At 39.9% G+C, this 23,726-nt stretch overlaps 1 protein-coding gene across 4 annotated transcripts in view; it reads left to right on the top strand.

Moving 5' to 3' along the window:
- Positions 1-23,726, top strand: part of TMEM132D (transmembrane protein 132D) — a 260,700-nt gene that overhangs the window by 88,133 nt on the left and 148,841 nt on the right. For all 4 annotated transcript variants that reach the window (XR_008730638.1, XR_008730639.1, XM_055700693.1 and 1 more), the window contains one exon: positions 12,151-12,297. Coding sequence is in view for 1 of the 4 variants with exons in the window: in XM_055700693.1 (XP_055556668.1) it covers positions 12,151-12,297 (147 nt within the window). In the remaining 3 variants the exon portion in view is untranslated. The remainder of the gene's footprint in view (positions 1-12,150; positions 12,298-23,726) is intronic.

Raw genomic sequence — 23,726 nt, 5'->3', positions numbered from 1 at the left:
TTTTTCTGCAGCTGTGAGAAGTTGCTAGGGAACAACGCTAACTCATTTCCACTGATCGGTCTTTGTTAAGACTGTCAAGGTAATACTGTCAAGGTAATGCAAGGCTGTAATACAGCAGCCTTGCTGGAACTTGGGGGAAAAAAAGAACGGTTTACCACCCTCAGAAGAAGGGGCAGGCAGCGCTGGAGGACTACAGGGATGTCATAAGGTTATGCAGGGCAAAGATTAGAGAGGAGAAAGCCCAGCCAGAACTCAGGCCAGCCACTGTCGTAAAAGATAACAAAAAATGATTTTATAAATACATCAGAAACAAAAGGAGGGCCAAGGATAACCTACATCCTTTATTGGGTGTTCAGCCTGGAGAGGAGGGGGCTCAGGGGGGACCTGATCACTCTCTCCAGCTGCCTGACAGGAGGTGGTAGGCAGGGAGGGGTGTCTGTCTCTTCTCCCAGGTAACAAGCGACAGGGCAAGAGGAAAGTTACACCAGGGGAGGCTTAAATTGGATATTAGGAAGAATTTCTTCACAGAAGGGGTTGTCAAGTGCTGACACAGGCTGCCCGGGGAGGTGGTGGAATCACCATCTCTGGAGGTGTTTAAAAAGCAGGTATGTGTGGTGCTCAGGGAACTGGTTTAGTGGTGGGCTTGGCAGTACTGGGTTAACAGGATCTCAAATGTCATTTCCAACCTAAATAAATCTATGATTAATTTTTGCATTAGGGTGTGATTTGGAAATACCCCAGAACTGTCCTGCTTATGAAGTTTAAACTTTCTACTAAAGAACCTTTTTTAGATCACTTCCAAGCACCAAACCCTTTACCAAGAGTGCGTGAGTTTCAGGGTATCACTGTGAATAACAGGAAGAGCAGACTCGGTGTCAGGTGCTGGGGCTGCAGGAGATGAGCCCTCACTGGGAGGACCATTAGGCGCACAAAGCATTTGTGCAGTTGAGTCTCTCCAGGAGAGGACAGGAACATTTTGGAGATTCTTTTGAAATAAACATGCTATCTGCATTCATGATATTATTGTGATTGCTAATAAATCTTAGTCTCAGCCTTGAAGCATTTACTTTAAGGTGCACACTCTTTTTTTCACTCAACATCAGACAGCTAGTGGTGGAGTTTGGGTGGTAGTTGTTGATCTTGATAAGCCAACGTTCTCATAGTTTTCATTGCTAGCAGCATCCGTCCATCTGAGGCTTGTAAAAAGTTGATTAGCCAGGGTATAGCTCTGGGGTAGTATCTGCCTCCCTCAACAGTTGTGTCTTATTGTGTGACTTCAGAACAAGGTCCTGCATAGTATACTGCTTTGCAGATAAAGGCAAAGAAGTAGTCTTACTGACCCCATTGCTTCTTGGTGTATATATATAGAATATATAGCTCTGTTCCTACTTCTGCAACGGTTTGTTTTGGAAGACTTGTACTGCACAGTTCACCAGCCTTGTCACCTTTATTCAGTGTGCTCCTAATGTTCTCAGCAAATCTAATTGAATCCAGAAGAATTTCTTCTCCACTTGTTACTTGCCCAGACAGCATAAAATATACTTACATAAACACAGAAATTTAGATGTCCCTACAGCACTTAAAAAATTGTTCTGTTGTTCTGTGCTCTGTTTTACTCCACCTGCAGTGGATAACTGGGTGATCCTTCATTACACTCATCTTGTGGTCTGGATGGTTCACAGGGGGTTGCCTGTGACCAGCTTCACTCACATGCTTGTTGCGGTATGGTAGCTGTTTCCTACCATGTTTTTCACCTGTGAAAAGGGGCAAATGGCACTCTGTTTCCACTGCACAGTGTCCCCAGTACTGTGCTTTGTTTTTCCTGTCCTATCTTAAACCTAAGTCTTAATGTAAAAAAATTTATTAAATCTAAGTCTTAATTTAAAAAAAAAAAAAAAAAAATAAAAAAACAGGCTGTGCCATTAGAACTTTGCTGATGTTTGGCCAGGAAAGGATGTGTGGCATTGGTTTTTTTTTTACAAGCAGTTTAGGAAAATATATTTCAGACCTTACATCATATTTTTGCATTTATTTTGAAAACAGTAGTTGGAAACAGTACACAGGGCTCCCAACCACTTTAAATCAGCAGGCAGCACTCTTTATCTTTGTCTTTCATTTCTGTAAACAAACACCTTCCTTCACACCCTTGAATACATAAATATTTTGTTTGGTTTAGTATTGTTGCTCATTATTGCCCAATTATCCGTTCCTGTAGGAAAACAGTGCCATGCAGCTGAGAGAGGTGACAGTAAGTCAGTGTTATGTCACAGCACTGCATTTGCTGAATAGTTTGGGGTGAGAAGAGGTCATGGATTACCTCCTTGCCTTGACCTCTATCAACTTTTGGACAGTATTTCCTTTTAAACATCTCTGCGCCTGTTTAGTAATTCATATTAAGATATAGCTATGGGCAGGAGTACCAACTTGTCCCTTAACACAGTAATGCCTCCTCTAGAACATAGCTGACAGAACATTGTCAGTTGTAACAGTAATGTCTTATCTATCATATTACTGAGAATATTGCCTTTTAGTAGCATATAATTCTGTAGTGCCTCTTCAGGTTACGATGCTGCTATATTCCTCTTTCTCACTGCTTTGCCACTTATTTAACATAATGTACAGTCCACAAGATGAAATTAGCAGAAGGGTGTACCAGCCAGACCGCTGGCTGACACAGACATGAAGTTTATGAAAAACCTGTTTCTGACTTTTCCTTCATGTTGATAGTCCCAAGATGACTGCTTCTGGGGTCTCTGGGGAGTCAATAAGAAGGAATGGCACTTGTTATTACTCATATAACTCCTACAGTTTGCTTCCTGAACTCTAATTCAGGGTCTCTCTAACACAAGAAGATCCAGTTCTGCAGGCCACAAAGGGTTCTGGTTCCCACTCAGGATCAGGCTCTCTCATGGCTTGTTTAGTAAGTGGATAGAAGTCAGAGCTACAGACTCTGCATTTGTTTCTGCTTTAAACTGACCTGTATGTGTTTTTTCCTTTTAAATCTCCAGAGACTTGTGCATTTTACATCTTGCAAAACATGTTTTTAATAAGGACTTTCTTTTTGAAAGCCACAGAAATAAAATCTAAATCCGTGTGTGTAATGTGTGCATGTACATGTATATATGCAACTGTGTGTATGCACATAAACTCTTAAGCACTACAGGCAATTTTATCAAGTCCAAGAGAAACATATTACAAAGAGATCTATTTTATTTGACTCTTGGTATGCACTATGTAACCTCTGAAGCCAGAATAGGTCTGGTGCCCTTTCACTAATTAAATTTTGTTATAAATCCACCTGGGCTGTGTTTTTGTAATATCGCCATTTGAATGAGGGTGGTTTAGTGTCTGGGCGGAATGTTTTTTCCTCCTGAAATGTTAATTAGATGGAGAACATGTTATGCTTTGGAAAAGCTGCATTGCAAACCCATATATAAACAGATCGGTTTAATTTTAATCTGCTTTCATGGTGTTGCATAATGATAACTGGTTTCTGTCTCACAGGGCTGAAAACCGCAGACCTTAATAAGAGTTTGTGGGTATGTTATACAGCTTTAAATAGCTTATGTTGTGCTAGACCGCTCTCCATAAATTATTCCAGCTCCATCAGTATCTCAGGGACTCCCGATTCTCTTCTGCTGTGGATTTTCAATCAGTGAAACTATTAGTGTAATGTGAAGAAACTTTGAGGCACCTTATCTGAAAACAACTGACAACACTGGTTTGTACATGAAGTACTCAATGGGGAAAGCAAACCAAAACAAGTCGTACTGAAGTCAGCCCTGTACATTAAATTCTAGCATCCAAATCCTGTCTTTTATAAGCCATGCCAAAATTGATTATGAAATTAAAAGGCAGACAGTCAGATGGTTAGCATGAAGTGTCCTACTGCATGACCTGATTTTTGTATGTCATTCCTGTTGTACTGAGAAAGCTGCAATTTGTTTAGTCAGTTCTAAACCAGTTCTTTTTTATATGGGCTCTCTTCAAATACAGTTCCTTCCATTGAAAGAATTTCAACAATGAAGGCTTGTTCCTGTTAGGAAAACCAGGGTTGTTTTTTAGTCGTCTATTTCTTTGGATAAAAATCAAAAAGCTTTGGTACACTTAGTTTTTATCTGCTTACTGTAAATAAGCCTTAACTCTAAGAAACACAGGTTGAGTTCTGCCTGTTTTTTCAATGACAGACACATTTTATTTTTTGTCTGATTGTCAAGCTACCTTAGGTAAGGTAACCTGTCGCCTTGAGGGAGAAGTTTGTGACCAAGGTTTTGTTTCTAGTGATCTAGTGTCAGCAAAAATATTTCATGTGGCTAAGACCCTGAAATAAGACCCAAATAAACAAAATTCTGGAAAGTTCCTAACTGGCATATAAATGGGGGCTTTGCAAGATATCGAATTGGAGAAGAAAAGAACTTGGGAAGAAACATCTCGAGAAATGCAGGATGACAACTTCAGCTTAAATCTCTCTCCAGCTGGCCATCATGAGTATAAGATGTGAACTGGCTTTTCCTCCCCTGTGCTTACTTGCTTTTCCGGCATTCATTCACACACCTGTCTTTCCTGTGTTGTCTTTGATTTTGGTACTCCAGAATTAAAAAGTCTGTCCTGAACTAAAGACAGAGAATTTGTTGCTGTTTTCCATTGGTATCTGATGTTTCAGTGCATTTAAATACAATTCTTTGAGCACAGAGAGCTGCAGGCGCAGCACATGCAATGTAAGATAGGAAATATGTCACTGATGCATTAGGATCCCAGGAAGACAGCATAAGCTGTATTTTTTCCTTTGATTCTGGACCAACTCTCTGAACCTGTTAAGCATAACAAAAAAAATTTGGCAATAGTCTGAGGGATGATGGTGGGCAGTAACACATATTGCTTTCCCATGCTTGAAAAGAGAATGGAACTGGTCCTGGGATTGCTTAGTAGAATCAAGCCTCTGGGAGGGGAGGAGGTTGTTTGCAGGAGGTGAAAAGTCAGGATACAAATGTCAGGCTAAAGTGTTCTGGTATCAGCATGGTCTCATTTGTGCAACATGCAGTAACAGAATGACCTCAGATACTGCAGAGGATGAGTGCTTTTAATGTGGTCAACAATGCTCGCTTTTGAGACGGTCATCATTCTGCTTTTACTGACTTGCCAGTGAGAGACAGCTACCTGGGAATTCTTTGAATAGATCTACCACTCAGACATGCCAAAATTGATGTCTAAATTTTAGATCCCATGGTAGCATCCAGTCCCATATTACCTGATTCTCAAGCTGTGACATTTAATTCTGGTCTTCAGAAAGACCCTGATGAGGTCTGTCAGCTCACAGTTAGAGTCTGGAGGATGACTATTTTAGCTCTTCAGCCTCCCCGAAGCTAGCATTGTGGAGCTCCAGGAAATACAGACTACTAGATGTTTCCACCTGTAGCAGCACTAATTTGACCATGAATACTTTCAGGGTTTCTTGCAGGGAGTGTTTTGCTGCTGGTTTAGATCAGTGGATTAGATTTCTGGTGAGTGGAAATGGATGCGATTTCTTTGTCTTATGACATGAAGAACTATCGACAGGTCCATTTCCACTCACATTTTGCTTGTCTTTGGTCTGAAATAGACTCTCCTTACACCTGTAAGTGCTGTCAGTGCTATCCAAAGGGGGTGGATATGAATGAAGTGAAGACTGCCGTCTTGTGCAGCTAAACACTGCTTTGGTCTCTGTTGCTGGGTTAAGATTAGGCTCTGGGCAGGAGAAAGCACTAAAGATAAACAGAAATAGAATCCCCCTCAAGTTATTTCTGAAGTGCTTTGGGGAGATACAGTGACAAGACAAATTCAGAGCCTACTGTGATGTCTGGTAAGTGCCCAGAAGCTCTGAAAAACGTACCCCTCTGCATGCAATTAATGTGCCGCCTTCTAGTCTCAACTGCTAACAAGATGATAACCAGTGGTAGCACCTGTTTTAACAGCCTCCCTTTTCTTTTTATTCCTTTCATGTTGACAATAGCTCACTTTCTCGGAAGGAGCATGAAAGATTCCCACAGATCTTTGCCCTGAGTACTCACAGTAATAAAAACCTAGATGCAATGTCATGGGTCTAAAACATCTTTATTTAGAGCCGTTTAGCAGTTAGATTCCCTGTTTATCTGCACTTTGTTTTGGAGTGAAGGGATGTGTGATATTTGTGTGCTGCATGCAGGACATTGTCAGGAGTAAAATGTGGAGAGGGGAGTCCTGCCTGTGGCAGGATATCTGTGCTCCTTGCCTTTGATCTCCTGCATGTCTTGAGGGTGAATTTGCATGCCTGCGCCCTCCCTCCCTCTCTGTCTTTCCCTTCCCTGTGGTGCTTCAAACCAGACACTTTGTTGACATTGTACCATGGCACTCAGCAGCACATGTGCAGTAATGCTGTTATTTTTCAGCAGCCAGCTGTTCCACTTTATACAACACTTAAGTAACGATTTCACAGCAGTTACCAGCCTGCAGTAATGACGTGGACTGAAAGCTAAGTGATAACTGGTTGTAAACTGCAAAAAATGGGAGATGCTAAAACAGACACTTCGGTAAATGAGAGAGGACATTGCCTGCATTTTAATTGTTTGAGTTGAAGCCTCTTTTATTAGTAAAATGGTGTTTAGGGGTTTATGAGATAGAATTAAGAATTGCTATCTTTATGCACTTAGGAAATGTATTTCCTTGATTTCAGGTGTGATGTATTGATTCTGGGAGTTCCTTCTATGTTCTTTTTTCTTTCTCCCTTTTCTTGATTTGTACCCTGTCAGCATTGATGGGTTTTCAGGGACTGAGGACTCCCAGGGGCATTGTTTGCCATGATTGATTTGGTGCAAGGGATGAGTTGCTGACCAGTCTCAGAAACTGATATGCTGCACTTTGAACAGTGATCCATAGGTAAATAACAGCTTGTAGGAATACATATTGTGATAAACGCAGTCATGATTCATGTCAAAAATAGAATGTACTGTGATAAGTGTAATTAATTGTTGTACCCTGTGTAAATCTGGGACCTGTATCGCAGTTGTGGTGAGTGGGCATGTGTGGTTCTCCTTTAAGACAATGTGATGGCTTCCCCTTCCCCTGAGGCAATCGCTGCTTGGAAAAGGCCACCAAAGGAGATAAGGAAAGCAACCAGCCAGAGAAGGCCTGCCGAAGGGGACAAAGTCCTTGAGATTTGAAAAAGCGCGCCACAGGAGAGCCAATAGGAGGAGAAGGCGTACCCTAACGGCCCAATGGGGAAAGAGCGGGACGGACATCCGGCGAGAGGAGATTGGTCAAGATCCGGGGGTAAAAGACGCTGCTTTTAGGACTCAGGTGTGCGTGTGGTGGAACTAATTGAGTTCTCTGCACACCCAGTGCTGTTTTTGCTTATTGTTTCTCAACCTAAATTGATTGAACCCAAAATAAATTTGTTTTAATTGTTATAGTTTATAACACTATGAAAGTGTTTAGTTGGATAGGCTCCTTGTTTGAAAAAAAAACCCCACCACAACCCAAAATCAACCATGATTGAAATGTTTAGTAACAGCTTCCCTTCCTCCTCTTTTCCCAAGTAGAATCTGGCCCAAAGTGAGGTGATGGGCACAAAAGACCTGAACAACTTTTACTTGCTGCTGCCCAGCCACAGTGCTTCAAGCAAATGTGAAATCTGTTGTACTTAAACTGTTAACTGTGAGCAAATATATTAAAAAGCTTTGTCATATGCCTTTTTGTGTTGCAGTTGAGAAACCTTAGTAGGCTGAACTGTGGCTGAACTGAGAGGCTGCCTTGTGAGCGCTCACAAGAGCAGCTGACGGGTTGAAGACCTGGCTTGCCCTTTGACAGCCAGGCAATTCAATAAAGCAGATTTGCAAAAAAGTAATTGAGCCCTGACAGCAGTTACAGTGTTTTCACCTCAGGTATCTTCAGTTTTATCTGTTGGCAAATAACTTACCTTTGGGTATTATTAACCCTGTTTCATCCAGGTCATTCTTTGGTAACTGCAAAGTGCTACTGCCATTGTAAATTGGGTGAGTAAAATTCCACAATTTCACCACAGTGGCAAAAATAACAACAAGATACACTAGAGGAAGAAGCATTTCCTGGGATCACGGAATTGAAGCTTTTGTGCTAATTATAGAAATATATTTAACTGATTCTTCAAAAAGAGTTCCTAACCTCTAATTGTGTAGAAAGAAATGATCTTGTTGTGTTGTTGTTTTCAGTAAAATTAGGGATTTGGGCCTTTTAATAGATGACTAAATTAGACCTTATAAAAAACTCTTCCTAATCCACAGACTGCAGTTACCCCAAGGAGTGTATGCAGTGACTTGCATTTGCTTTGAATCATCAGGAATCAGTGCAGGATGGCAGTTTATCATTGCATAAAGTGAACAGACAAACTGAGCTTGTCTTACTGGGTTTGTGTCTGTTTTTCTGGTTTACTTCATCACTCTGGCATTTAAAGGAGTCCGGACAGAAAACAAGAGGATGGTATCAGTTATGTGTCTGTGTGTACACACTTATTTTAATCAGGTTTTTAATGATTTGTAAAAGATAAGTGAGAAATTTCCTCTGTTTTCAATGTATGGCTGTTTACTTAGCTGTACTGAGACCCTAAACAGCTTTCTTGATGTCCAAGTGCAGACAAGTGACGAGCGGCGTTCCTCAGCAGCCGGTATTGGGGCCAGCACTGTTTAATGTCTTTGTTGGTGACACGGACAGTGGGATCGAGTGCACCCTCATTTAGTTTGCCAACAGCGCCGAGCTGTGTGGTGCGGTCAACACACCGGAGGGAAGTGGTGCTGTCCAGAGGGACCTCGACAGCCTGGAGAGGTGGGCCCAAGCAAACCTCATGAAGTTCAACAAGGCCAAGTGCAAGGCCCTGCACATGGGTTGGGACAATCCCAAGCACAAACGCAGGCAGGGCGGAGAATGGAGCGAGAGCAGCCCTGAGGAGAAGGACTTGGGGGTGTTGGTTGTTGAGGAGCTCGGTGTGACCCGGCAATGTGCACTTGCAGCCCAGAAAGCCAAAGCCAACTGTATCCTGGGCTGCATCAAAAGAAGCATGAACAGGGTGATTCTCCCCACTACTCCGCTCTGGTGAGACCCCACCTGCAGTACAGCCTTCAGCTCTGGGGCCCCCAACGTAAGAAGGACATGGACCTGTTGGAGCGAGTCCGGAAGAGGGCCATGAAGATGATGGGAGGGCTGGAGCACCTCTCCTGTGCAGACAGGCTGAGAGAGTTGGGGTTGTTCAGCCTGGGGAAGGGAAGGCACCGGGGAGGCCCGAGAGCACCTTCCAGTGCCTAAAGGAGCTGACAAGAAAGCTGGGGCAGGACTTCTACAAGGGCATGTAGCGCTTCAACAAGGGGGAATGGCTTTGAACTGAAAGACGTTAGATTTAGATTAGGTATTAGGAAGAAATTCTTTGCTCCTAGGGTGGCGAGGCGCCGGCCCAGGCTGCCCAGAGCAGCTGTGTACGCCCCGTCCCTGGCAGGGCTCAAGGCCAGGCTGGACGGGGCTGGTAGCCACCTGGGCTCGTGGAAGGTGTCCCTGCCCATGGCAGGAGGGGTGGATCTACATGATCTTTAAGGTCCCTTCCAACACAAACCAGTATATAATTCTGTGATTCTCAGTGGCAGTAAAGCTATTGCATATGTGCCAGCAGAGCAAGGTAGACCATGCTGTGGTTTAATTGATTCCCTCCCAGTTTTGTTAATAAAACATATACAAACATAGCTGTTGTATAATCAGTATAATCTGTTGTGTGTTTTTAGGTAGCAATTGTAACATCATAATTGTTCTTAATCTCCAGTCATGGGAAAAGGGTTGCATTTTTGTAAAGCTACAATGTGCTTGTGTTTTCAGGACACGTATGCTTCCTTCCCCCTGCCCCCTACTCCCTCAGAATCTTGTCCAAGAGAATCCAAGGGCTTAATATGTTTGTCCAGGACTTCGAACTGTCTCACAGCAGGATCAGTGTTCCTGCGCATGTTCTAGGGAGGCTCCACAACAAGTAGAAATTTCAGACATACTCATTGGCCTGTGCAGACTGTGGGGTAGCAATTGGTTACTGATCAAACATACTGTGTGCTACACCAATGGTTTATTACACCTACATGGCAAACCTGAGGGGCCAACCTTACAGCACAAGCTCAAGGCGTATGTGGCTTTGTGACATGAAATCAGCCACTCACACCCTTGCAACCAGTCTCTGGCCATGAGTGATTCAGTTACTGTGCTGTGCTAGAGCTAAGCACAGTCAGTCGGCTCCATCAAGACAGTTGGTTTTTCAAATACACAAGCCTAGCTAGGTGGCCCAAATCCCACACCAGCACCTTCTCATCAGCCGCAATCAACTGCCGGGGAGACAGCAACTGCATTAGAGAGCTAGAAGGGTGGGTATGAGTTTCTTAATCACAGCTAGCTTAACTTGAAAAGAATTGAGCCACCCTCATTTCCCTAGGAAATGGGAATAATTTTTCTCTTATTGGTCTTAGTTAACACCAAGCAGTTTTCCTTTCTTGAGATGGAATGGAAAGGTGGGACCAGATGCTGGTCATTAGGAATACTGAAGACATGCTGAAAAATGTTTCATCCAGATTTTCTAGCCTTTTTCTGTCTCCCAGTCTTTCCGTAACATTCTAGGAATGCAGCTTAATTTCTGCTCCTTGACCATTGATCTCTTGGCCTGAAGGTTGTTTGTGGTCTAGGAGCAGCAGCTGCACCTGCTTAAAATACATTTTCTGCAATTAGTGTAGAGCTTGAGCACAAATTGGCAGCCTTCATGTATCCTTCCAGGAGTGCTAAGGAAATTACAGCCACTGCTATTGAGTTAGTGGTAGAAGAAATGAGATACAACCCTTTTTGTCCCACACAGCTGAAGGAATCCTTTGGCTTTTTATTCTGAGAACATCTGTGTGGATGTTGTCCTTCAAAGATTTTACAAGTAATTTTATGCAGAGGCAGAGCTGCTAGTGCTTTCTTTATTGATACTAGCATCTTTGCATGGTGGCAGCTGTTCATACCAAAACATCACATACCTTTTTGGGTTTTTTGTCCAGAACTGAGAAGTTGCCATAACTCTGAATGGATTTTGTGTATGAGATTTTAAATAAATATAATTAAACTGGTTAAATAAGGCTGGTTGACCACAATGGACTTTTTGTAATCCCATTCAGAACCTAAAAGTTAACATTACCAGAAACTTCTATATCAGTAAATTGGTTAGTGTCATGTATCTGTGGACTAATTCAGTAGTGCCTCAAGATACGTAATTAGCTATTTAGTTAAAGAAAGGGAGAGAAAAAATTAAGGAATGCAACACCTGTTAAGAAGAAATAAAACATTTTAAAAAAATACATATTGTTGTTGTTCTCCACTGGTTATTCAGATCGAGGATTATTATGCTAACACATGAGAACCACAAAGTACTTCTCAGTAGGAGCCAGTCCAGTTGTCATGACTGTGACATTTTGTTGTACAGCTTTCCCTATTGTTTAACCTTACACATAGGAACAGACTTCCAAAGAAAAGTTGCTTTTGGAAAATAGGAATATTTCTAAGTGTATTTAGGATCAGAGGTGGTAGAGCAATTAAACCCAATGATATTTAAAAAAAAATAATGAAGAAATGTTTTGGACTCAGGCAGTGAAAATTGGAACAAAGGTATGAAATGTCATCTTCAAGTAATCTGGGACAGGGGGAGAAGAAAAGGTAGTTTTGCTTGTAATATGAGACCTGGCAGTGGCTCCTCACTGCATATATAAGCCTCAGCAATAACCAGAGATCTTCTGTCAAAAGTGATACTTTCCTCCCCAATAGAATAAATTCTAGTCAAGAGAGCCTTAACGTGCTCAGTGGTGACCACAGTGTGGATAATGGAAGAGCAGAAGTTGAGGAGCATGCTGCAGAACGTATCTACTCTGCAATTTAGTTATGACTAAAACTGTAATTACCATTAGTTCAATAAGACTTCTATCTTTATCTGATTTCTTCGAAATACGGAATTCTTAAATTAATTTTCTCATCTCTTTTTCTTGTAATACCGTGATACTCTAATAGCGGTAGCATTTTCTGTGGGGCAGTAATGAGAAAATAATGAAGAAATAAGTAATAGCTCGAGCTGAGATTTTGTATCTAATTGGTGAAATATCCTCTTGTTTGTCCTAGGGCAACGGTAAAGAAAGGTGTGAACATTTTCAGTGTAAGAGCCAGCAGCCCATACTTATGGGACATCAGAGAGAGTGTGGATTATACCAGGAAATATGCACCAGTTGTTATTGTTTGCCAGAGGAAATCTGCTGCCTCTGAAAACAGGTAGGTCATTTCCAGCAGTCTGTCTTTTAATAACTAATGGTTGGTTTTCCTTTTTGAAGCATTTTGCCATGATTTTAATAAAAATTTTTTATATTACATGACGAAAATGCTTTTGAAAAGCTGTGGCTGTCTTTATTTTGTAGTCCATTGCTAATTCTGCCACATACACTGAACAAGATGTTATTCAATCCTAATACTCAAAGGAAGTTAGAACTAGAAGGAAATACTGTTTTCACAGTGTATTTAGAAGAACATATTTAAAATCTTAGAATTTGGTTGTGACTAGTCTCTTCAAATTATTTGCTGCTAGGCATTAGAGCAGAGGGTAATTATAGGGCTGGTTTTGGTGGGGTTTTCAGTGTGATTTTTTTACTTTGGTTTTGGGGTATTTTAGTGTTTGGTTTTGCTTTCTTTATCTGGAGGAAACTAAAACATACTCCTGGTATGAAACCCACATTTTTGTTAGTGACATTTATATGAATTTTTAATCTGTAGAAGGGAATAGATTTGCTGGGTTTCATCCCCATGGTGCAACAGCTTAGATAGGAGACTGACCAGTCTTAAACAGCCTTCATCTGGCAGGTGGATGTTCCTTTTCTAATCACAACTGATTGCTTTAGCGAATACATTTGCTTCTGCTTGTTCATTTTTTCTGGACCTGTGTCAGGTGCATATTTATAAAGATCTGACTGCCTGCATGTGTATTGCATTTGGCATTGCTGTTAGAAAGCTTGCGATATATAACATGGAAGTCTTGTGCTGTGATTTACTTCTGTAATTTTACAGAAACTTGTAGGCTTTGGGGATTTATTGTGTGGCTTAGAGTTTTTAAACAAATGCCCTCTGAACCTAGTAACTAGGAAGTTTCATGTCTTTGCAATCTGGGTATAAGAAAAAAAAGAGGAAGGGAATAATTTCTGTTCATAATCATGATATAAATCACTTTCTCCTTATTATAACTCAGGTTCTATATGATTTCTCTGCTATAGTATCCTGAATTTTCTCATCTAAACCATATATTGTCTCATACCTGACTGAATTTTATTGGTCAAAGAAGCAATGTGTATTTATGCCAAGGTCAGAGCTTCCTACTGTCTAGCACAATCTGTCAGACAGATTCTTTTAAATCCCAGGTCAAAGCTATTTGAAGACAGCGTGAGTATTTTCATTGACTGAAATGGGCACTGGATTAAAATCAAAGATTATTTCAGCAATGAGTTTTCCATCACATTTTATCTTTTTGGGTCCATGCAGTGCATTTGCCTGATTTTTCTTCCTCATCAGGAAAACTGAATAAGGCAACCTCATGAATGAATTGAAGCTTGGCAACTTATTTCCCTTCACTATTCAACATTCAGTGCAAGCCTTCAAAATGACCCCTTGTACACACGCACAAAAAATTATTATTATGTCTACCTTCCATGTAGTGGTTGTAGATTCTGTGTACTTTCAGATGCTGAGTATAAGCATTGCTTCATGCTTATTAAAAGAAACGTGAGCTCATATATATATTGAATTTTACCAGAAAGAAAATCAAGTGAAGACCAAGGTATTATAACTTCTGGTTTGACATATTCCATCTGAGTTCCCAGTTGAGTTTTTTGTGGTTTTCTCACTTTTAAGAGCTTCTTTCTCATTGTTTGTAAATATAAAATTTTTGCAATATATTATTCAGTACGTTGTTTTCCTCCTTAAATTTATTCATATCTGTTTTGCTATTCATTTTAAGAAGTAAGATCAAGCATCGTATGGGGAAAAAGTATGTGCTTGATATTTTTGGGGAATCATTTTTTTCCTTATCAATACATGTTTGATGCCACTAAATATGCACAATGGATAATAGCTAAATATTGATGTCTCTCCAAATTGTTTGCCTCCATAGTTCTACAGTTCATTTAGAAATTTGACAAACTCTGTTTGCATATTGTTTAGTTACTCTTAAAAATCAGAGGTCTGATCACATGAATGCAAAGGTGGCAATGTTAATTAACTAAAGATTCAATACCTTTGTGTTTCTGATAGTTTTACATGGATCAGAAAATAGTGTTAATAAAGCTAACTTACTGTGACAGGTGTAATTTCACGGATTAAGGAGGCACTCGTGCAAGTGACAGACTTAACCAGGATGCCTGAGCATTTCTTTATCGGAGTTTGAAATATATCCATCATTTTATTTGGAGAGGTTTTGCACTGAAAGCTTATCGTTACAGGATTTACATATAAATATTATCACAGCCAGCAGGGTGTTTTAGAATGAATATTAACAGTAAATATTATGAGTCTGTATGAGAATAACTAATTAAGCCCATCTGTCAAATATGATTTGAAATTCTCAGTGCCTTGCTTATTATGGGCTTGCAATAGTGTTCCAGGTTAATGGTGAAGCAATTATAAAGTCCTCCCCAGTTCTTCTGATTTCATTCTTAGGCAATAATAATTTTGTAACACTCTAAATGCTGACCCATGAGATTATTAGATGGATTTACTACTTGTAGCATCTATACACCATTTCTGTTTTCTGTGAAGCATCTATTTTCCATCCTTCTATTGTCATGTAGATGACCAAAAAAACAAACAGGAGGTGGTGTAATGGGAATTAACCAGTGGCTCACAGACGTGATGGGAAACACTTAAACACTGATTGAATCAGGGAGATACACCCTAATATGTGCCATCCTTTACTTATTTCCTTTGAAAGTTGGTTGGTCTTTCTTTTTCTTAATTGCTCATGTAATGAGGTGAATAGAATAGAAAGATGAGATGAAAGCAGTACTGCATTTTCCGAATTGTTTTCTTGGGTTATTGCTGTTTCTCATTGTACCTGAAATTCAGCATCTCTGCTGTGCTAGTGGTGACTGAGAAGGATAGCCGTAACTGGAAGGTCTGGGTTCCTGTGTGTCCTGTTGGACTGGAAGCATGCAAGGTGGGGTGGGTTTGGAAAATTACTGTAGTGGCTAAAGACGCACATTTATTGGTTTTTCCTCAGTATCTTTGGCTGCTGTAGAGACATTAATCAAGATGTTCTGATGTGATACTAATGGGTGTTATATGTTCCTCTTAAAATTTATTCCTGTTTATATTTCTGGGTACAAATGTTTGCTATTTCATTGGAGAATACATTATGGTTCTTTGTGCTTATGGCAGGACTGAGGCCATTGATCCAAGCAAGTTCAAAATAGACAAAGCTTGGCCATCTCTGAATAAAACCTTAATGTCTGGATATGACTATCTACTGTCTTATCTCCAGATGTATTTGAACTATGTCATGGATAACTTTTGCTCATGAATTTCCTTTTCACTGTTCTTGTTGAAAATGTACAAACATAGTATTTCTGTTGATACCTTTCCACTTGGCACTTTTTAGTTACAGTTCTGTAACACTGAAGGAGTTAATGGCTTACACAGCCTGAAACCAGATGCTGGTCCTGGTATTAGTAGGAAAGCTTACTGTTCATTTTGAAATACGAGTGATTGAATTGGTCTGTGATAATATTGACACAGTGAGAGATGACAGTATTTTCTGGGCTGTATCCCTCATTTGTTCCTCTCTGTCTCATTTTTTCATCATACTGTATTTCAATACTTAATTTTCTTAACACTTTTACAATACAATACATTAACTTGATATTAGATAATATCAGGGGCCAGGAAAATGTATGGCAGCATTGCCTTTGATTTTCCTACACAATACTTTATTTTGTTTACATTTATACCATTATCCTTAGTGCCCTGTATTTGTTATTTTCAATTCTACATTTTTTTACATTTACAAAATTTAACATGTAGTTTTCATGTTGTAACAGCAGTGAGCTGTTGCCTCCTTCTCTTACTTGTTGAATCTGCCAGTACATTTGATAGACTCTCAACAGTGCTGTAATCCTAAAATGCTTCTGAAGGAACAAAAGCAAGAAATTTGACATAAATAACAGCCTAATAGGCACAGTAATTATATTATGTCTCTTGCTGGGTATTCATCAAAATGATTCATAAAATAGCTTTATGTTTTAGATTACCATTAATTTTTTTCCTTGCTATTCATGTGCTCATGTGACTTTATCAACCAGAGATATATTGGTGCTTGGAAAGATTTTTTTTTATTCAGTGGAAGTACAGAAAAGATGCATGAGGTAGCAAAAATAATTTCCAGTGTATTTCGTCCTATTGCATCATGTGTGAATCATATGAGCTTCAATTTATCATGATGAAACAAAACCATCAAAAAGACTGTAGAAATCATACATGCTTTCAGATAGGGTATATTCAAGTATGATATTAAAGAAGCTGGACAGGCAGAGTGGACGAAGGGTTGGGTTAGCCTGTATGTTTGGGTATTCAACCCAAGAGATTATTTTATTTTTTCTCTTCAAAAGATCAAGTGATATGTGAAGTCTGAGCAAAAACATTTTCTCCTGTTCTTTTTTTAATACTGATTTTATTATTGAGGAGGTGGGAGGGAAGGGAGATATCTTTTACGTGGTTCCAAAATTACTTTCTGAGAATAATTATTCAGCCCTAAAAACTGGCTTTTCACTCAGCAGCATTGATGCTGATATAATATGTTAAGATACGTATTATTGGGCAGATATAATATGCTATTTTTATTCTGAAATACTAGAGTTTAACTCCGTTTATACTTCCAAGGCATATGGGTAATGCTCAGCTGTAAATGTATTTAACATGGGCAGCTTAGGAGTTTCATACAGTGTACCATTTGGGGTTTTTTTTAACCTTCCTGTGTTACTTGAAACCTCTAGGCTTCTGAGTTATACATTGTGATGATGTGAAAGTACTAAACATCTCAGAAGTCAAGTTTACGTTCCAGTGTTTGAAAGCAAGTAGTCACGAACCTTTATTGCTCATTTTAAAGCATAAAATGTGTTCTCTGAGAGAGAACACTTTGAGATATCGAGACAAAATAAATTTGTATGAACCAAGTCTCAGTGCATCATTCTTTTACATGCTGACCCACTTTTTTTCCCACATTTTTTAAGAGCTTTTTATTTATCAAGAAATACAGAATCTTTCTTGAAATTATCTTACTCAATGCTAATATACTAGAAAAAAAGTTTATGGTTATCATCTTGAAGCAAATCAGAAGAAAAGAGATTAAATATTCACCTACAAATATTAGATAAAGGCATTATTAGCCAACTTTTTCACCTGTTTTTTTGAAAGATAGTAATTTAAAAACAAAAAAGTTGCATGAAAGCAGCCCTCTGGCATCTTAGAGGTGGACGCTATTCCTATCTCTTTGACATGTACATGAAGGAGATAACCACAGGGCAATTCATTCAGCTGTCATTGCGAAGAAGGGTTCTCCTTAGAGAGGAAGGCTATTCCTGTATTCTTTTGTTTGCGAGCATAATGTCATTGGAAAAGTGAAAAGCGACAATTAGGGTTGATATGCTGACACTGTCTCTTGAAGCAGTTAAAAACCCCAAAATTATTCCTTCATTTAAGGATTATCCTTTTGAAATACTAATATACAGTTATATTGCATTTACCATATCCTAATGGCTTGCAGTTGGTGATGTTCAGAGCTACATCATTGCTACATGCTTATCATCTTAAGGAAAGTGGCAAAGTACTTCTACAATGTAACTTGATGTGACTTAACAGTTCACAACAGGACTGAGTTATAATGAAAGTAAAGGAGATTAACAGTAGTGCCTGTACCTTTTTATACCACTACGGTATCCCTCCATCACTTGTAGAATTCCTTGTGCTGAATGGCCACCTTTTTAGAAGGGTACATGATAAACGTAGAGATGATATAAGGGCTTTTGTTCTACTTCGTGGTTTAAAAATACGCCGAACAGTTTTAGGGCAGAGGCAGGATTTACTGCAGTGCAGCTGATTGTTGCTTTGTATAGCTTTAGCAATGCAGGGTGAAGAACATCCTTCAAAATAGTATTTCACATTTCCAGAATGTATTGATATGTTGACTGTTTGCCCCTGATCTTTACTGCTCCTGATCTTTACTGCTTCTGCCCTAGCTAGAAGCAACTGAAAAGAGTAATTGAAGCTTTAGTTACATAGCCATTTTGATCTGTTACTTATTAAGGGTACTATTGCGCCCTTAGCTTCTTGAGGCTGAGTGAGGTCAAGAGGGATCAGGGACAGAGGGCCACCTTTTTCAGCGGCAACCCAGAGTCTGCAGATTTTCTAGGATTTGAATTCTTGAAGTAGAGAGTTAGGATCACTGTCACAGTTACGCCAGCCTATACGCACCCTGAGGAGAACTGGAGTTATCAACTGTCAGCTCTCATTGCATGTGTAAAAATAATGATAAAAATTATGAGTAAATACAATAAACTGATAAAGACGTCATGTTAATTTGAGTGGGTTTTGCACTAGATCTAATTTGTCTTGGAAGCTGCGTTCCTTTTCTAGTGCATTACTGTACTTGGCTCTGCTTTTGTGACAGTCTCCCAGGTGCTAAGTAAGTCCAATTAATAAATACAGATAGCAGTGACTGCAGACTGGTGTCTAATGGCCTAACTGGTCACAGGCCAGTGGCCATTCACTGACTGACCACCATCTTCAGTAATATGGTGCCTCATCCAACTCTTCTGTCCATTCCAGGCTGTCCACCCTAGTATATCCAGGAACCCTGAGAGGCAGTTCTGTATCCCCTACAATGTCACAGCAGAAGACAACCTGAGAAAGTGTTTCTTAATTTGGGTTGGACCAGTCCCATGTCTCACATATGCCAGCATCAGGATAACCTCTCCCAAATAATTTCAGCAGTGACCCCAGGGTAGAGCTTTGAACAGAAGGAGTTTTGGCTGCAGGAAGCATGTTTGTAAGGAGGGTTGAATTTAATTTCCCATCCTAGCTTATCTGAAAGCATGTGTGTGTGTGTGATACTTCCATTGTATTTTTGGTTTAAATTTTACTGAATTTTATTTTACATATTAAAGTGATCATGGAAAGCAAGGATCAAATCAGTACTGCATATGTGAGGCTTCCTAATGATACCGAAATTGAATGTGTACCAGATACTCAGTATTCCCTTCTTCATGAGCTTAGCTAGGAATTCGAGAAAAGGTGTGCTATCTTCGTCAACAGTTATGGTGATAGCCCAGAAAGTGGAGGTTTGTTGGATAAACCTGAGTAGTCTTGGAGAAATTCTGATGATTCCCATGCTTGTACAACTAGAGACTGTATTGTAATGCTTACATGGGAGAAGGCAGAGTTACATTTGTGGCATTTCAAGATGTTCTCACCACACAAAGTTGTCTATGATGTGCTGGTAATTAGGCTTGTTTTCTTTGATACATAGTACCTCCCATAAAATGTGGTTCTGTAGCACAGTGGTCAGCATGACTACTAAATGCCAGGAGTTGTCCAGAGGACGTCTTCTGAAGATACTGTAATTGTTCAGGTTAAATTATCTGCCTCTGTAAAATCTGCAAACAATGAATAATGTTAGGTGTTTAATCCCCTTTCATTGAGAGTTCTTGGCATCGGAATTGGGCATCAAATATTTTGAAGGAAACAGTCTAAGCCTAAGTAATGTGCTGACAGAAGTCAGGTGCAGATCATTCACAAATGCACTGGGTTTTCTTTGTTCTCTCTTTCTCCTTGGGTGATATGCAGGTCTTTTACGGTGATTTCTGCCACCTCCCTTGTAGAGAAGATGCTTTTCTTTCTGTATGGTGTTGAAGTAGCTAAAGGACATTTCCAATAGTCTGGATAACCTCACGTATATTTAGTGCCTTTCTTTTTACCCTGTGTTTATCCAGTGTGATAAATACTGTTTGAAGCTTGAGGAGGAATGATTTCCCTTAAGAACCTTAAGGATTCATCATCATCATGCTTGCTTGGTGTTTGTGTTACTTAGCACTGTGGTCCTGAAACCTTTAGTAGCCCCAAGGCTGAAAATAACATTTCCAGTGGGAGAAGAAGAGTTTGCTACCTATTACAGAAGAGACAGCAAGTGAGTAATCTCCTGTCTATGAGAAATCAAATATTAAATGCAAAATGTGTCTTGTGAAAGTATCTCTTAATGGTGCTGTTGATTTTCTTTTCCTTGGAGGAAATCCTGAAAGAACTAATACTAATTACTGAGAGTGCTAGAAAATGAGTGGATGACTTAGAATGTGAGCTAAGGCTGAAAATACACCTGTTGTGTTGAGGCATGGGGATTCCCATTTTTGGATGAAAAAAGTCATTAAATCTAGGTATCACGTCTAAGTCAACATACAGCAAGGTGTGGCTCAAAAGGTTAACAGAATTATATAATACAGTGCAGCATCCATATAAATTGTAAAACTAATCATAAGTAAATGCCAACGGCAAGTACAAGGTTGAAGTTCACCGGGCAACTGAGTTATGTTACGGTTTCAACTCTTAATGTATAGATTTATTGATCACATAAGCTAGATTGCAGTATTGAAGATCTGTATGTGTGGTTTATATGAACTGATGGTACAGATATAACTTATCCTCTAATTATTTCACCTTGGTCACGTCTTGGCCTTTTAACCACCTGGTGGGCCAAATTATAAGGACAGTTCTGACACTAATACATGACATAACATGTTAGGCTTTGTGTGCATGCAATGAAATGGGGTTACATAGCTATGCTTAGGATGAGCTCCATATAGGTCAATACACTGAGCAGGGAGCTGAACGGAGCTAATCACTAAACCCAAAAGTCAGTGGTGTGTTGTTTTATTACCCCCTGTAACTGCACAAGCTGTAACAACTTGCCCCAGGTCATGTGGGAAGTGTAACAAAGCAGCAGTTCAACGGGGATCTCCATATGTGTCAGTCAGTCCCTTGAGAGCCAAATTCCACCAAAGCTGCTTTCTGTTTTCTTCTAGTCGGGGAAAACCTTCCCTCCCAGGAATATAGAGTTCTGCTGAACTGGTGATTTGTCTTAGGCCTCTTTTTGAAGAGTTTCTATTGACTTCCATACCAATAGAAGAAATAGGGCTTTGTTAGGATAATTGGATGCCTAATCTTTGTGAACATCATTGATTCCACCATACATACACACACATGTATGTAAAAATCAGCAGCAGGACAGAAAACTGAGGTGCGAGATTCCATAGGCAGTGTCTGTGTGATCACTGGGTATTTTGGGTTACATGAAGGGAGTGTGTAATGTGATTCATTCCTTCCCCTGCATGGTAATCTCCAACAACAAGCAGTACTTCCACCTCTACCAACACACCCCATCTTCTGCAGATGTTTTCCAGCCCAAGATGTAATCTAAGTATAAATTTTTAGTGTTATAAAGAGCTGTTTTAATGTTTGATACGCTTCCAGTTTCACCTCTGTTAAAGTCTGAACCTTTCAATTTGAAATTGAAATTGAAATCCTCAGTGTGTAAGTTTATGAATCATTTGTTGTATGTATGGTAGTTTGACACAAAATTGAGTGTAAGAATACATAGAAAAGATGTTACAGAAGAAGTTAGACAAAACCACATTCTAGAGTGGGGAACCAGGCCATATCTTCTATGGAATATAAAGGAGCCAGGAAAACTGGCTTGTTGAATCATTCTTCGGAAGAGTACAGGAGTCATTACAGTGTATGTTTCTGTTTGTTGCTTATGAACCCTGAGAGCTTTTCCATGCAAGAATTATAAATATGTTTTCATATTAGGTACACTTTAAAATTTGAGTAACTGACAGCTCTGCCTGTTTTGCCTTTGGTACAAGACCAGCCTAGGCTGGTCGTAGAATATCATTTAGGTTGGAAAAGACCTTTGAGATCATCAAGTCTAACCATTAACCCAGCACTGCCAAGCCCACTGCTAAACCATGCCCCTAAGTGCCACACCTACACATCTTTTAAACACCTCCAGGGATGGTGACTCCACCACCTCCCCAGGCAGCCTGTTCCAATGCCTGACAACCCTTTCCGTGAAGAAATTCTTCCTAATATCCAATTTAAGCCTCCCCTGGTGTAACTTTCCTCTTGCCCTGTCGCTTGTTACCTGGGAGAAGAGACAGACACCCCTCCCTGCCTGCCACCTCCTGTCAGGCAGCTGAAGACAGCTATCGGGTCCCTGCTGAGCCACCTCCTCTCCAGGCTGAACACCCCTGGATCCCCCAGCTGCTCCCCATCAGACTTGTGCTCTAGCCCCTTCCCCAGCTCTGCTGCCCTTCTCTGGACACGCTCCAGCACCTCAACATCCCTCTTGTAGAGAGGGGCCCAGAATGTCATCGTGCAAAGTTGCAATCCACTGGCAAACGCAACCATCTGATAAAGAACCTGTCTACCACTTTTATTCTCCACTCATGTTGGCAATACAAAGGCAGGGATCAGTTGACTGTGAGATCTCTGGTTGAAATTCATTGTCAGAGTGGAAGCTGAGGTATTGCCTCACTTATGTAAATGTGGTAATACTATTCTTAGTTTCAGGGACTACCTGAAACTAATATTCAAATGTGCAATTAGCTGAATGGATGACTACTCTCTGCATAATTTCTTGATATAAATTCTTCTCTGGTGTATTGCCAGAATGCATCCCTGCCTTTTCCTCAACTTTAACTGAAATACTTGTAGAATACGTTCAAAGTTGACAAGATATTATCTTTTTTAAAAGTCTTTATTCACTAGCAGCTTTCCTAAATCCTAGTTTTGTGAACTTCAGGGTGTGGTCTCTGGGACGGGACAGCTATTCAATTTATAGTACCGGAAGTGAGACTATATGACTTTCATTTTCTATTTCTTACAATGCCTTTCTAATCAACTGTAAAATCAACCCCAAAGTATCTGTTTCTGATATTTATGTAAGTCCCATTCCAGCTATACTTAATGCACCAGAGTCTTCATAGGTTTTTTAATAGCAGCATTGGCAAGTAGGTGCACTCTTATTCTGTATTAAACATGAAGCCTGTCATACCAAAAGACCAAGAAATGTACGTCTATGCAGCACAGAGTACGGCCATGTGGAAATAAACAGGCCAACTTGACTGCGACAGTGCCACATGCTCATTCAGCAAGCCCTGGTCACAGAATGAGCAGTATCTTGGAAAATAGGACTGTATCCTGTCATGCATAGCTTATCACTGTGAGCTCAGAAGAATGTCAAGGGCTGAGTGGAACTTCTTCATTTTTAGTTTATTTGGATCTTACATTTAATCTTATACTAGAAAGAGAATAATTAGCTTGAATAACTTGCAGTCCAATTAATCTGTTCCTAAGTGGCAAATATTGTACATGGAAACAGATAGAGTATGAAGTGTTTCCTCTGAGATGCATTTTCCTGTTAATTGTTGAAGCAATTAATTTCCTTATGGACACATGTGGATCTTTGTGTGAAGTAGTTAAGGTAGGGAAAGCAAAAGGCATAGAAGAGAACAAAAGATGACTACAATAAAATATTAAGATTATCACAGAATTAATAAATATATGTACAATGTGGTATCTGTGTTGTACATACATTATGCATTTGTCAACATCCATAA

This window comes from Falco cherrug, chromosome 1 (assembly GCF_023634085.1).
Source record: "Falco cherrug isolate bFalChe1 chromosome 1, bFalChe1.pri, whole genome shotgun sequence".
Classification (NCBI taxonomy): domain Eukaryota; kingdom Metazoa; phylum Chordata; class Aves; order Falconiformes; family Falconidae; genus Falco; species Falco cherrug.
This window is presented reverse-complemented; position numbering and strand designations above follow the sequence as displayed.